The following is a 15,056-nucleotide window of genomic DNA, read 5'->3' as shown; positions in this document are numbered from 1 at the left end:
CTTGGTCGCAATTGGGTCTTCCAAATGGACAATGACCCCAAGCATACTTGAATGGCTTAAGGACAACAAAGTCAAGGTATTGGAGTGGCCATCACAAAGCCCTGACCTCAATCCTATAGAAAATATGTGGGCAGACCTGAAAAAGTGTGTGCGAACAAGGAGGGCTACAAACCTGACTCAGTTACAACAGTTCTGTCAGGAGGAATGGGCCAAAATTCACCCAACTTATTGTGGGAAGCTTGTGGAAGGCTACCCAAAACATTTGACCCAAGTTAAACAATTTAAAGGCAATGCTACCAAATACTAATTGAGTGTATGTAAACTTCTGACCCACTGGGTATGTGATGAAATAAATAAAAGCTGAAATAAATCATTCTCTCTACTATTATTCTGACATGTCACATTCTTAAAATAAAGTGGTGATCCTACCTGACCTTATACAGGGCATTTTTACTAGGAATTGTGAAAAACTAAGTTTAAATGTATTTGGCTAAGGTGTATGTAAACTTCCGACTTCAACTGTATGTTCCCCAATGCTGGAAGGGGGGCCAGAGTGAAAAAGTTTGGGAACCCCTGCCTTAGGGCATTAAACTGGAATTGTGTCACACCAATCCGGGTTCAGTGTTTTTGGGACAAGTTTAACCCTTCGCACTCGTACGTGTATACAAGTTGAAAATGGCCGATTTGGGCACTGATAAGCTCCTAAATTGGAACGTAGTGGCCATACAGTAACATGCTATACATGACATCAGAACTCTGGCTCTGAGCTTCACAACCGTTCTGAACTAGAGCACCGCGCGCAACAAGAAGTTACCCCCATCACTCCCGGTAATTGTGCAACTTTTGCAAATGTTTCGTTGTCTGAGTGAGGGAAATGCTCTAAATTAAGAGGACTCTATGTATTTTGAAATATGAGACGTTGAGGATTATAATAAATGCTGCTTTGATGTCATATAAGCAAGCCAAACACCCATGAGTCCAAATTTGCAGTTACAAGATGACATGGCATCATACCCTGGGTTGTTGTTTGTTGTGAAGACAATTATCCGTGGGGCACGCACCTGAATGCACCCATGGCTCCTTTCAATGCGCACCAAAATTGCCATCGGTTTCTCTGAATTGCCCTGTGAAAGCCTAACACTGTAAGATCATATTTTATAACTTAGCTAGTCATATTGGCAAAAGAACAAGCTTTGAAGGCATGCCCACCTGACCCAGATTGTTATTTATAATGGACTGTTTTTGGATTACGTAAACAACAACTGTAATTGTGTGATGGAAAAGTACCTTAGAAAAGTACCTTAAAAAGTACCTTAGAATTGAAGTTTCTTCTTTGAGTCATAAAAGTGCATTGAAATTACTTAGGAACTGTGCATACTTTGGAGAGGTGGGTGGCCACTTGGAGACACCAGTTAGTCCTCTCACTCCAACCCTTGTAATTTTTGTTATCTTATGTTGCACCAACCCCACATTTTCCAGGAATAGTCTTATGTGACAGATTTTGTTATCATCAAATGCGGCGAAAAGTCAAGTCAATGTAAAATGCACATAAAATCAACAGTGGAATGTTTGGTCTAATCATTTCCCCAATTATCTCAAAACTACTGTTCCCTTTTCAATTGCTACTATGATTATGCATATGCTTTTCATATTTCTTCTGTAAGAAACATATCAATTTACACCTATCCATATAGGCCAATTCCAACAAGTGTAAAAGGTTAAACAGTCCCTCTGTGTCAGCCCCAGCACACACACACACAAACACACACACACACACAAAGCTCTCTTTCATCTGCTGAAGAATGTGGTGCGTTTCTTCCCTCTTAACTCTAATGACTTTACTTCAAATGGCACCCTATTCCCTATATAGTGCACTACCTTTGACAAGGGCCCATAGGGCTCTGGTCAAAAGTAATGCACTCAATTTACACCTAAAACAAAAGTTTTGAGAATGACAGAAATATACATTTGCACAAAGTCTGTTGCCTCAGTTTATTTATAAATATAAAACAGAAATACCTTATTTACATAAGTATTGGGACCCTTTGCTTTGAGACTCGAAATTGAGCTCAGGTGCATCCTGTTTCAATTGATCATCCTTGAGATATAAACAGGTATATTCTGTTTTATATTTATATTATACATTTGCTACAATTTCTGAACCTGTTTTCACTTTTTGTGTGTAGATTGAGGGGGGGGGAAATAATTGAATCAATTTTCGAATAATGCTGTAACGTAACAAAATGTGGAATAATGCAAGTGGTCTGAATACTTTCAGTAGTCGTTTCTTAAAAATAAAATAATGACTTTTCGGCGTCCCTGAATAGCATTTCAGACTGAAGACAAGTATGCTAATGCCTCTGAAATTCTTATTCGAAAATTGGCATGAAACACATTTTGATTATTATCTCCTGAGACTACAGTGGTTTAAATGGAAATCAATTTGAGCATCAAAATAATGCCTCATACTCTCTTTCTCAATCTCTCTCTCTCGCTCTCTCTCTTGCTCTCTCTCTCTCTCTCTCTCTCTCGGGCGAGATCTCTATCGCCCTCTCTCTCTTGCCCTTTCTCTCTTGCCCTCTCTCTCTCTCTCTCTCTTGCCCTCTCTCTCTCTCTTGCCATCTCTCTCTCTCTCTTGCCCTCTCTCCCTATTACAGAGATCGAGGATATGTCCCCCAGACAGTCCCGGGTCTTCACAGCAGACACCATGCAGCGTGTGTCCTGTACGGCCCCGCGTGGAAAGCCCCAGCCTGAGGTATGGTGGGAGCGGGAAGGGGTGCGCGTCCCCACGGAGGGACGGGTGTACCAGGAGGGCAGTGAGCTGGTCTTCAGCCCCACCGAGCAAGGCGACTCAGGCTCCTACACCTGCGTGGCCCAAAACAAGGCGGGCCGCAAGACCCAGGAGCTGACCGTCACAGTGGCCAGTGAGTCAGGCCACCGTCTTCTGACCTATTACATCATGGCTAGGGCCAGCAGTGTGTCCTGACCATGCAAAACTCTGGTCCCTATTATAGGGTTGTGCTTTAGTCGTTACTTGTCCATTCTGTTCCTAAGCAAGGGGTCAATTTGGGATTCAGCATGATTGACGCTGGCTTCTACTACAGTAATAATTCTTCATTTGTGTGTGTGATTCAGCTGCCCCAGTGTGGGTAACCAAGCCCCAGGACAGCTACCTGGAGGAGGGAAGACCAGGCTACCTCCATTGCCACGCTCAGGCTACCCCTGAGCCTGAGGTCACGTGGCACCGAAACAGCATTATGGTCATGCCTGAGGTCAGTATCTCTCTCTCTTTCTCTTTCTTTCACACACAGACACATGCACGTATGCACACAGGCATGCAGGCGTGCACACACACACACACACACACATACAAATACTGTATCTAGGCCATTCCTCTCCGTTCTCTTACCCTTCTCCCGCTCTTCTTCATCAGGACCCACGCTTTACAGTGTTCCCCAATGGTACTCTGCGCATCAATAATGTGGAGGTGTATGATGGTCAGATGTATGCCTGTGTGAGCAGGACAGAGGGAGGCAAGCTGTCTGGAAATGCCAGAGTCTATGTACTGGGTGAGCTGGAACTACATGGTGTGCGCGCGTGGGAGAGAGCATGTGTGTGTGAACGTGATCAGCCTGTTGAGTTAAGTTTAACCTTAGATTTCCCTCTGGTGCTGCTGTTCTAGAGTTGTCAACATGGATTGTCTAATTCCTGACTTGCTTTGTCTACCTTGTCTTTGTTTTGGCGATCTGAGATCCTGATACCCTTGTGATTCTTCGTTCAGCCATGTGAACGTGTGTGCGTGCATCTGCGTGTTCTTACATGTGTCTGAGCATGCTGTAAAATAGCTTTGTATAGTGTACTATGGGGTGTACCTGGGACCAGGCTACTCTCTCTTAGCTGTGTGGGTAATGGTGTGTTTGACCTTTTTATCTGTGTGTCCCAGAGAAACTGAAGTTCACCCCTACGCCCCAGCCATCTCAGTGCCTGGAGCTGGACAAGGAGGTCAACATCCAGTGTTCTGCTACAGGCAGAGAGACCCCCACCATCAAATGGACCAAAGCAGGTGAGTGCAGGGTGGTCCTACTCAGTGCTAGACCTCAATATCCTAGATGCCATTTCCTGCCATTGTGCCCTTGAGGAAGGCACTTAACCCTTAAATTGCTCCAGGGGCGCAGGACTGAGACCAGCCCTGTGCTCCAAGCTCTCCGTGGGTGTGTGTATGTGTGTTTCCAGGGGTTGGGATAAAGCCATTGTCACAGGTCACAGAAAGAAGAAATAGAAATCTATGTCCTGTGACGATAGACAATCAAATTTTCTCATAACATCAGATTATGGATAATGTTAGAATACAGAATCATTACAGAAGGAATGCATTGTAGATAGAATCAGATGAATGAAAAGTGAAGACAAGATTACATATGATCATTTCCCATCATTTGCATTGCCTACGTTAGAGGAGATTACTTCATCCATTTAGGGTTTGTCCTATTGTGATTATGTACCCAAGAAACATTGTGAAATACAATGCTATCACCCCTATTGGTTATGGGCCTACATTATTGGCTGCATAGAAGCAGTCTACTGTCTTCAGAACTGGATAATAATTGCTTTATTTGCCTCGTAAAATAATATAAAAATGCTATTATTTGTTCTCTCTCTCATAAAGCTGTGATTGAGAACAGCCTATTCCTAGGCTTAGGCTATAGACTCATTCTTGTTCTTTGTTAAAGCCACAACTTCGTAGGCTAGAATATTTGGGAAATATGCTACTCTGCCCTTCAAACGCAACTACGAATTTGGTCAAAAGTCTTTGATCTGTTGGAATGGCCAGGTAAATCATCTGATTAATGTGGTATTTAGTTTCCTGACACGAGAACAATCCAGTTGATCAGAACATATCATTGAGTATCAGAAATAGCTGTCTGTCTAGACAGAAAAATACTTTGAAGTCAGATTTTGCTGTAAAAAAAAGTTATGTAATTACTGTATTTTGCCTTTGTAGGTCAGTTTACTGTTCATGCCTTTAACTTGTATTATAGGCCTAGAAGAAGCATAGGAAATTGGCCATTTGGTTTTCAACCTGTCATGCAAGGATTTTCCCTCTCTCACATTATTAGTCCTCTTGGCTACCTTGCCTTTTTAGGCTATTCAGATACGTTTTTGGGATGGAACATTCATTGTTTGATTAGGATGCATGAAACGATGAAGCGTAGCCTTCCGTCATAGTCATAGCCTATCAAATGGAGAGAGAAAGCAATATAGGTTGTTTTTTTAAACAGATATACACAAGTTAAGAGGTGTCCATTATTTTCAAAAATATATACGTTTATGATATAGCCTAATGCCCATGAATCCAACAGAGAGAGAGAAATAATATTTTCTGACTGAACATTTTTGTGCTGCTTTGGTGGAATTGTCCTCTGTCTGACCTACATTCCTCTCTTGCGTTCTGCAGGCTATATAACTTATTTATTGAAATAGGGTATAGCAAATAGGAATAGATTAGTCGGAATGCCACTTGTGCGCTGCGAGTCTCCGTTTTTTCCTGTGCAGCGCCAGTATCGTTCAAATAGGCCAAACCATCGTCTGTCACGTCAATTAGTCGGCGCCATCAACGATGGCTGTCAATAATTGTCAATAGACGGATGGTATATCGTCCAAGCCTACATCCATTACACTCATAACCTTTTCACACTACTGAGCCAAGCTGTACTGCACTGGCCTGGTTACACATCCACCACAGTTGCACTGGAAAGGACCATATTAAAGGAACATATCCGAGCCAATCCAAGTATGTCTCGGCACAGCACGATAGTGGGAGAAGGGTATCGCGGTACTGTAGTTTCACAGCCCCCATTGAGCTCCTCTCTGACACTCTGTCGCCCCGTACAGATGGTGGAGAGCTGCTTCCTCATGTGGAGTTGAGGAATAGCCAGCTCCACTTCACCAAAGTGACGCGCAGCGACGCAGGAAACTACACCTGTATCGCCTCCAACAGCCTACAGGGGGAGATCAGAGCCATGGTCAGCCTCACTGTGGCAGGTAGGCGTGTGTGTTTTTGTGCGTTTGAGTGTGTGTGCATTTGAGTGTGTGTGTTTGATTAACTGTAGTTCACTTTGTACTTTCCTTTGCAAAAGCAAAAGAGACTATTCACAGCAGTGTGGCTAGAGGAGATCCAGGTGCTGGTTCGAATCAAATCAAAATCCAATTTTATTGGTCACATACACATATTTAGCAGATTGTGGGTTGTCGCGGGTGTAATGCTTGTGTTCCTAGCTCCAACAGTGCAGTAGTATCTTACAATACACAACAAAACACACAAATCTAAAAGTAAAATAATGGAATTAAGAAATATATAAATATTAGATTGAGCAATGTCGGAGTGACATTGACTAAAATACAGAACAATAGAATACAGTATATACATATGAGATGAGTAAAGCAGTATGTAATAAAAAAAAAAAACATTATTAAAGTGACTAGTGTTCCATTATTCAAGTGGCCCGGGATTCCAAGTCTATGTATAAAGGGCAGCAGCCTCTAAGGTGCAGGGTTAAGTAACCGGGTGGAAGCCTGCTAGTGATGGCTATTTAACTGGTTTTGGCTGGAGCAACTAATTGACGACTGACCTCGACTTCAATCAAATAAAACATTTAAGTCATGCACCTTGCAATAAAAAATGGAAAAAGTCACGGACATTCGTCTACTGGGGTGCGTTTTTTACACTAGGTTTAGGTTTGTATTTTCCTCACCGTCCTCATAATGGCAGTCCTTTCTGATTTCTGATTACTGTTTGTCTCTTCTTTTAGTTGATGCACTGTTTATAATCAGCTTTCTAATGACCATTGTCGATGTGGTTGTCTTTCATTCATCCGTGCATTAGAAGGCCATCTGGCATCCATGTAATGAAACTCCATTAGGTGTTGAAGACACTTGTGGTCGACACAAAGAAAGCCCACCACAATGTAGAACTAGCTGTTCGATATGGACAAAAATCCCATATTGTTATAAATTGCCTGAATTGATGCGATAACGATAAATAGAACGACAAGTTTAAAACATTAATGTGCACCACAGTTTTTTTGTATTATTATAATTTAAACTACTACTACTACTTTGATGATTGTAGCCATCAATTGTCCCATTAATAATCACCCATATCAGCAAAAGTATTTAATTTCAAACATAACATTTCTCTAGTATAGTACTTATCGCAATGAACGATATCAGCAAAATGCCTGCGATAAGTTATCTGTGTGGTCGGCGTCGATCATTTTCGGGTTTATTGTCCCAGCTCTACAACACTGTCACCACAGTGAGTCTATAGGAAATCAGTTTCCTGAACTTTGTTTAGAGATAGTGTGGTATATTAACTGTGGTGTGTGTGTGTGTGTGTGTGTGTGTGTGTGTGTGTGTGTGTGTGTGTGTGTGTGTGTGTGTGTGTGTGTGTGTGTGTGTGTGTGTGTGTGTGTGTGTGTGTGTGTGTGTGTGTGTGTAGTGTATATCCGCTTCAAGCTGGAGCCAGAGAACACCACAGTGTACCAGGGCCACACAGCCATCCTACACTGCCAGGCCACAGCAGACCCTGAGCCCCGCGTCCAGTGGATGGTCAAGGATAAGGTGTTGGACACCAGCAGGAGAAGGTAAGGCTTTACCCACAGAGACGATAATATCACACACACGACAACATTGTCTTCCTTTGTGGTGCTCTGGAATAAAAAGGCACTGGAATATATTGACAGAAGTTGTAACATAACATACACTATCGTTCAAAATTTTGGGGTCACTTAGAAATGTCCTTGTTTTTGAAAGAAAAGCAAAAAAAAAAGTCCATTAAAATAACATCAAATTGATCAGAAATACAGTGTAGACATTGTTAATGTTGTAAATGACTATTGTAGCTGGAAACGGCTGATTTTAATGGAATATCTACATAGGCGTACAGAGGCCCATTATCAGCAGCAATCACTCCAGTGTTCCAATGGCACGTTGTGTTAGCTAATCCAGGTTTATCATTTTAAAAGGCTAATTGATCATTAGAAAACCCTTTTGCAATTATGTTAGCACAGCTGAAAACTGTTGTGCTGTTTAAAGAAGCAATAAAACTGGCCTTCTTTAGACTAGTTGAGTATCTGGAGCGTCAGCATTTGTGGGTTCGATTATAGGCTCAAAATGAGCAGAAACAAAGAACTATCTTCTGAAACTCGTCAAGTCTATTATTTTTCTGAGAAATAAAGGCTATTCCATGCGAGAAATTGCCAAGAAACTGAAGATCTCATACAACGCTGTGTACAGTCGTGGCCAAAATGTTTGAGAATGACACAAATATTTATTTTCACAAAGTCTGCTGCCTCAGTTTGTATGATGGCAATTTGCATATACTCCAGAATGTTATGAAGAGTGATCATATGAATTGCAATTAATTGCAAAGTCCCTCTTTGCCATGCAAATGAACTGAATCCCCAAAAAACATTTCCACTGCATTTCAGCCCTGCCACAAAAGGACCAGCTGACATCATGTCAGTGATTCTCTCGTTAACACAGGTGTGAGTGTTGATGAGGACAAGGCTGGAGATCACTCTGTCATGCTAATTGAGTTCGAATAACAGACTGGACGCTTCAAAAGGAGGGTGGTGTTTGGAATCATTGTTCTTCCTCTGTCATCCATGGTTATCTGCAAGGAAACACGTGCCGTCATCATTGCTTTGCACAAAAAGGGCTTTACAGGCAAGGATATTGCTGCCAGTAAGATTGCACCTAAATCAACCATTTATCGGATCATCAAGAACTTCAAGGAGAGCGGTTCAATTGTTGTGAAGAAGGCTTCAGGGCGCCCAAGAAAGTCCAGCAAGCGCCAGGACCGTCTCCTAAAGTTGATTCAGCTGCGGGATCGGGGCACCACCAGTACATAGCTTGCTCACGAATGGCAGCAGGCAGGTGTGAGTGCATCTGCACGCACAGTGAGGCAAAGACTTTTGGAGGATGGCCTGGTGTCAAGAAGGGCAGCAAAGAAGCCACTTCTCTCCAGGAAAAACATCAGGGACAGACTGATATTCTTCAAAAGGTACATGGATTGGACTGCTGAGGACTGGGGTAAAGTCGTTTTCTCTGATGAATCCCCTTTCTGATTGTTTGGGGCATCCAGAAAAAAGCTTGTCTGGAGAAGACAAGGTGAGCACTACCATCAGTCCTGTGTCATGCCAACAGTAAAGCATCCTGAGACCATTCATGTGTGGGGTTGCTTCTCAGCCAAGGGAGTGGGCTCACTCACAATTTTGCCTAAGAACACAGCCATGAATAAAGAATGGTACCAACACATCCTCAGAGAGCAACTTCTGCCAACCATCCAGGAACAGTTTGGTGACGAACAATGCCTTTTCCATCATGATGGAGCACCTTGCCATAAGGCAAAAGTGATAACTAAGTGGCTCGGGGAACAAAACATTGATATTTTGGGTCCATGGCCAGGAAACTCCCCAGACCTTAATCCCATTGAGAACTTGTGGTCAATCCTCAAGAGGCGGGTGGACAAACAAAACCCCACAAATTCTGACAAACTCCAAGCATTGATTATGCAAGAATGGGCTTCCATCAGTCAGGATGTGGCCCAGAAGTTACAAAAAGAAGGGTGAAAAAGAAGGGTCAACACTGCAAATATTGACTCTTTGCATCAACTTCATGTAATTGTCAATAAAAGCCTTTGACACTTATGAAATGCTTGTAATTATACTTCAGTATTCCATATAAACATCTGACAAAAATATCTAAAGACACTGAAGCAACAAACTTTTGGCCACGACTGTACTACTCCCTTCACAGAACGGCACAAACTGGCCCTAACCAGAATAGAAAGAGGAGTGGGAGGCCCCGGTGTACAACTGAGCAACAGGACAAGTACATAAGAGTGTCTAGTTTGAGAATCAGATGCCTCACAAGTCCTCAACTGGCAGCTTCATTAAATAGTACCTGCAAAACACCAGTCTCATCTTCAACAGTGAAGAAGTGACTCCAGGATGCTGGTCTTTCAGAAGGAGGGAATCAATGGAACAAAGTTCATCTTTATTTCACGCTCTTTCTTCTTTCTTTCTTTCTTTCTTTTTTACTTCCTTTCTTTCTTCTTTCTCTCTCTCCCTCTAACTCTATCACAAATTTTTCTCTCACACTCTCTCTTTCTCTCCCCCCCCCCCCCCCACTCTCTCTCTCTTTCTCTCTCTCTCTTTCTCAGGTTCCAGTTAATGGTCAATGGCTCTCTGGTGATAACAGATGTCACCACGGACGACACAGGCAAATACACCTGCATTGCCGGAAACAGCTGCAGCATCAGTGACCGTGTGGCACAGCTCTACGTAGTGGGTAAGTATCTCTCTCTCTCATACAGATGCACACACGTACACACAAAAGGATGCCACCCCCACCATGTTACTGTGTGTGCTTGCATGCGTGTAGCAATCACGAGGACTGGATGAGGACTGTAATTAACCACTCAGCCATCTGAGCGTTCTAATAACCCGTCTCGCCAGAGTCATTGGTGAAGTGACGGGGACAGACTTTAGATTGAATCAACCCTTTCTCACATACACCGTGGCTCCTCCTTGTGCTTGGGCTTGTAGTTTAAAATAGGATGTTCAGGGGTTTTGTATTATTCAAACCTCTCCCTGTGAGGGGTTAAGTGAGGCAGACTGTTTAGTTCGCAGAAGTAGTTCATTGTAGGACAGAGGACTTCATTCAGCGTTTTGTTCCAGTTTCTAAGGCTCTGGTTAGAAATGGATGATGTGAGTGTGAAATCTTTGGATGTTTTTTTCTGTGCCAGTTTCCTTAACAAAAACATTCAAGAAAAGAAAGCTTGGAACTGACAGCTTGGAACTGTAGCCCTTTACACTCGTACTGTACCCATATACGGATTGAAATTTGAATTTGGGCACTGATAAGCACCTAAATTGGAACGCAGTGGCTGTACAATAACATGCTATACATGACGTCAGAGCTCAGGCTCTGAGCTTCACAGCGCTGTATGGGTTTTGACTGACAGCCGTTCTGAACTAGAGCACCGCACGCAACAAGAAGTTGCCCCCATCCCTCCCACTAACTGGGAAACTTTTTAATATTTTTTTTGTAAGAGTGAGGGAAATGCTGTAAATTATTATAGTTTTTTAAATTCGCTGCAGAATGCACCTATGACTCATTTCAATGCGCAATAAATTACTATCTGTTTCTCTGAATTGCCTTGTGAAAGCCTATCACTGTAAGGTGGTATTTTGTAACTTAGCTGGTCTTGTTGACAATAGAACAAGCTTTCAAATGATGCCCACCTGACCCAGAATGCAATTTATAATGATCCGTTTTTGGATTGCGTAAACAACAACAGTAATTGTATGATGGCGGGGATGCAGGGCTGTGTTCCAAACAAAACAACTACAAGTGTGCTTGCTCTAGTTCCTCAACAACAGCTAAGAGAGCTCAAAAAAGTATCTTATAGTTGAAGACTCTTCTTTGAGTCATAAAAGTGCATTGGAATTACTTAGCAACTGTGCACACTTTGTAGAGGTGTGTAGCCACTTGGAGACACCAGCTAGTCCTCTCACTTAACATTTCTTCTTATGTTGCACCTACCCCATATTTTCCAGGAATATTCTTATCATGTTACTGAATGTATCCACAGTATTTTCAGATTTGGTTATCAACAAATGCGGCGAAAAGTACAGTAAATGTAAAATGCTCATAAAATCAACGGTGGAATGTTTGGATTCAGCCTTGTGTCAGGTGAACTGTTGTGTCCTTAAATTTGGTCTAATAAATTTCCCAGAATCTCCAAACTATCCCTTTCAATTGCTACAATGCTCATGCATTTCATACTTCTTCCGTAAGAAACATTTTAATTGAACCCTGTGCATATAGGCCAATTCCCCACAAGTGTAAAGGGTTAATGATCCACATGATGTGTATTCAATATTACTTGGATGGACACACAACACTATTGTCTCAAGCAGTGGGTACCAGATTCCAGTGGGTACCAGTGGGTACCAGATTGAAGAACATACCAAGCTGAGATGTGTCTACCCATGTTCACTACCATCTGTTGTGTATATGTCTCAATCCCAAATTTTAACTCCCACAACTCACTCCTCTGTTACAGCAAACCAGGCTGTTATTGTTCAAGTGAATGTATACTCAATAACCTACATGGATAAATAAAAGTAACATCTGATGGACTATCACTTCAACTTTAATTAACACAGCTCATTCTGATAAACAAAGAGAATTTGCTCATCTACCTACCTGGTATAAATCAAATAAATAACCATAATGTCCTTTCTCCTCTGTCTTTGGCAGAGAAACCGGTGCAGACATTGGTGGACCATGAGGAGAAGGCACCCTATAAAATGATTCAGACTATAGGTTTGTCTGTGGGGGCGGCCGTGGCCTACATCATCGTGGTGCTGGGCCTCATGTTCTACTGCAAGAAGAGACGCAACGCCAAGAGGCTGCAGAAGGGCCAGGAGGGAGAGGAGCCCGAGATGGAGTGTCTTAACAGTGAGTCGGGGGGGATAGGGGGGGGTTGGTGGGTGGGTAGGTAGGTAGGTAGGTAGGTAGGTAGATTTCACAAGTGGCTACGGTAGTTTGCATCAATACCTTAACTAAAACCACTACAAAGGTTTTTGCTTGCAAACTTACGTTTTGAATCGCGACGTTCTGCCGTGTCTGCCTCTTGATTTGTTAGGAGACTCCCCGATTTCCCCCCCCCCCCCCCTCCCTCCTTCGTAGGCAGTGACGTAGTTCCTCTATGCCAAAAGAGTCCCTCGTTGAAACCAGACCCTATTCACTGTTGCCTAGGGTCTGGAGTTCCAGACTAAGCGTCAATTCCAGGTGGGTTTCTGAGTAAATTCACTGTTTGCTATAATCTTGTGTAGGCTACATGTCTGGCAAGTAGTTGTGTCTTTGTGAGTCACAGAAGAAACATTTATTTATGAGTCTGATGTGTGTCTGAATGCTCATACCGACATCATGCTCTGCCCGTACATGTTGAACATTTTGAGCTCATTCATACCCAGTTGACTTGCTACCACCTTGTGGCTGCCAAGAGCATTGCAAGGAAAGTGCAAAAGTCACCATAGTGAAATACCTGGGTTTTGAGTTGTTTTATATCATTTGGTAAGAGTCTTTAAGATTAAGTAAGCAAAACGGGGGTGCTCTCCTTACAAACTAAATACTTATCTTTGTGAAGTTAATCCACATATAATGGCTCCATTTGTTCCCTCTCATCTGTACAACCAGACACTGATCTAAGGCCGGCAGCATACCACTCTGCATCCCACTGCTGGCTGGTTTCTGAAGTTAAGCAGGGTTGGTCCTGGTCAGTCCCTGGATGGGAGGCCAGATCCTGCTGGAAGTGGTTTTGGAGGGCCAGTAGGAGGCACCCTTTCCTCTGGTCTAAAAACAAATATCTAAATGCCCTAGGGCAGTGATTGGGACATTGCCCTGTGTAGTCTTTTGGATGGGATGTTAAACGGGTGTCCTGACTCTCTGTGGTCACTAAAGATCCCATGGCACTTATTGTCAGAATAGGGGTGTTAACCCCGGTGTCCTGGCTAAATTCCCAATGTGAGTGTCATGGCCACCTAATTATCCCCAGTTTACAATTGGCTCCTTCATCCCCCTCCTCTCCCCTGTAACTATTCCCCAGGTTGTTGCTGTAAATGAGAATGTGTTCTCAGTCAACTTACCTGGTAAAATAAAAATCTCAGTTTTGGCACTGAAGTGCTCAAAGTAGGGGTTACAGACTCAGGGAACTTTTCTCTCTGATTTCAAAAGATTAGCATTATTATAAAATGGTTATTAAATATTTCTAATCATCAAACTGGAGTATGTTTGAATTGTGTTGTGCAATATCTGCCCACATTACTGTCTGCTCATTTTCTTGTGGATTTCACATCACATTTTGGTATTTTGGTATTTTATGTCACAACATTCGGTGTGTTTCAGGGGATCATTTTGACCAAGGCGAGGTGCAGAATCGCTTATCTTGACCACATAATGAGTAGTTAATTGGGATGCAAGGTGATTTGTACATCGGTGATTCTGTGCAGTCCAACTGCAATGTAATCAATCTCAAACATGCACATTGTGTAATGTGGTTGATGTCCACCAGGAGGGGCTGTACAGCAGAATGGCCACACCACCGCTGAGATCCAGGAAGAGGTGGCTTTGACCAGCGTGGGCACCACGGCGGCAGCAGAGAAACGCCATAGCAGTGCCAACGAAAAGCTACAGTTCCCCCGGGCAGACCTACACACCATCACTACACTGGGTAAGATGGTCACGCGGGTATGAGGAGTGAAGCTAATTGAGAGCGTGCCGAACAGCTGTGCACTGTAACTGGAGTAAATGCTTGAGCACATTTTCATACACTTACTTAATTTCACCTCTATTTACCAGGTTTGTCTTTACTCTTAAACCTGGAAGAAAATGTTGGCATATCTGAGTCTAACCTCTGACCTGTGCGTGCCTACCTGTCTGTCCGTCTGTCTTCCTGCCTGCGTCTGCCTGTGTGTAGGGAAGGGTGAGTTTGGCGAGGTGCTGCTGGCCAAGGCGAAGGGCATCGAGGAGGGTGAGGAGGAGACAGTGGTGTTGGTGAAGAGCCTGCAGAGCAAGGATGAGCAGCTACAGCTGGATTTCCGCCGTGAGGCCGACATGTTCTCCAAGCTGAGCCACGGCAATGTGGTGCGACTGCTGGGACTGTGTAGGGAGGCCGAGCCCCACTATATGATCCTGGAGTATTATGACCTGGTAAACACACAAATACATGTGCGCAGAAAGACGCACACACATACAGTTGAAGTCGGAAGTTTACATACACTTGGTTGGAGGTTGGAGTCATTAAAACTCGTTTTTCAACCACTCCACAAATTTCTTGTTAACAAACTATAGTTTTGGCAAGTTGGTTAGGACATCTACTTTGTGCATGACACAAGTAATTTTTCCAACAATTGTTTACAGACAGATTATTCACTTAGAATCAAACTTAGTATCACAATTCCAGTGGGTCAGAAGTTTACATA

At 43.1% G+C, this 15,056-nt stretch overlaps 1 protein-coding gene across 1 annotated transcript in view; it reads left to right on the top strand.

Annotated features, from left to right (window-relative positions):
- Positions 1-15,056, top strand: part of LOC120017477 (inactive tyrosine-protein kinase 7-like) — a 186,699-nt gene that overhangs the window by 161,207 nt on the left and 10,436 nt on the right. Inside the window, exons 7-16 of the mRNA XM_038960250.1 lie at positions 2,658-2,924; positions 3,136-3,272; positions 3,434-3,569; positions 3,944-4,063; positions 5,893-6,042; positions 7,499-7,643; positions 10,226-10,353; positions 12,331-12,531; positions 14,147-14,305; positions 14,552-14,784. Coding sequence (XP_038816178.1) covers positions 2,658-2,924; positions 3,136-3,272; positions 3,434-3,569; positions 3,944-4,063; positions 5,893-6,042; positions 7,499-7,643; positions 10,226-10,353; positions 12,331-12,531; positions 14,147-14,305; positions 14,552-14,784 — 1,676 coding nt within the window. The remainder of the gene's footprint in view (positions 1-2,657; positions 2,925-3,135; positions 3,273-3,433; positions 3,570-3,943; positions 4,064-5,892; positions 6,043-7,498; positions 7,644-10,225; positions 10,354-12,330; positions 12,532-14,146; positions 14,306-14,551; positions 14,785-15,056) is intronic.

Source organism: Salvelinus namaycush, chromosome 22 (assembly GCF_016432855.1).
Source record: "Salvelinus namaycush isolate Seneca chromosome 22, SaNama_1.0, whole genome shotgun sequence".
Lineage (NCBI taxonomy): Eukaryota > Metazoa > Chordata > Actinopteri > Salmoniformes > Salmonidae > Salvelinus > Salvelinus namaycush.
This window is presented reverse-complemented; position numbering and strand designations above follow the sequence as displayed.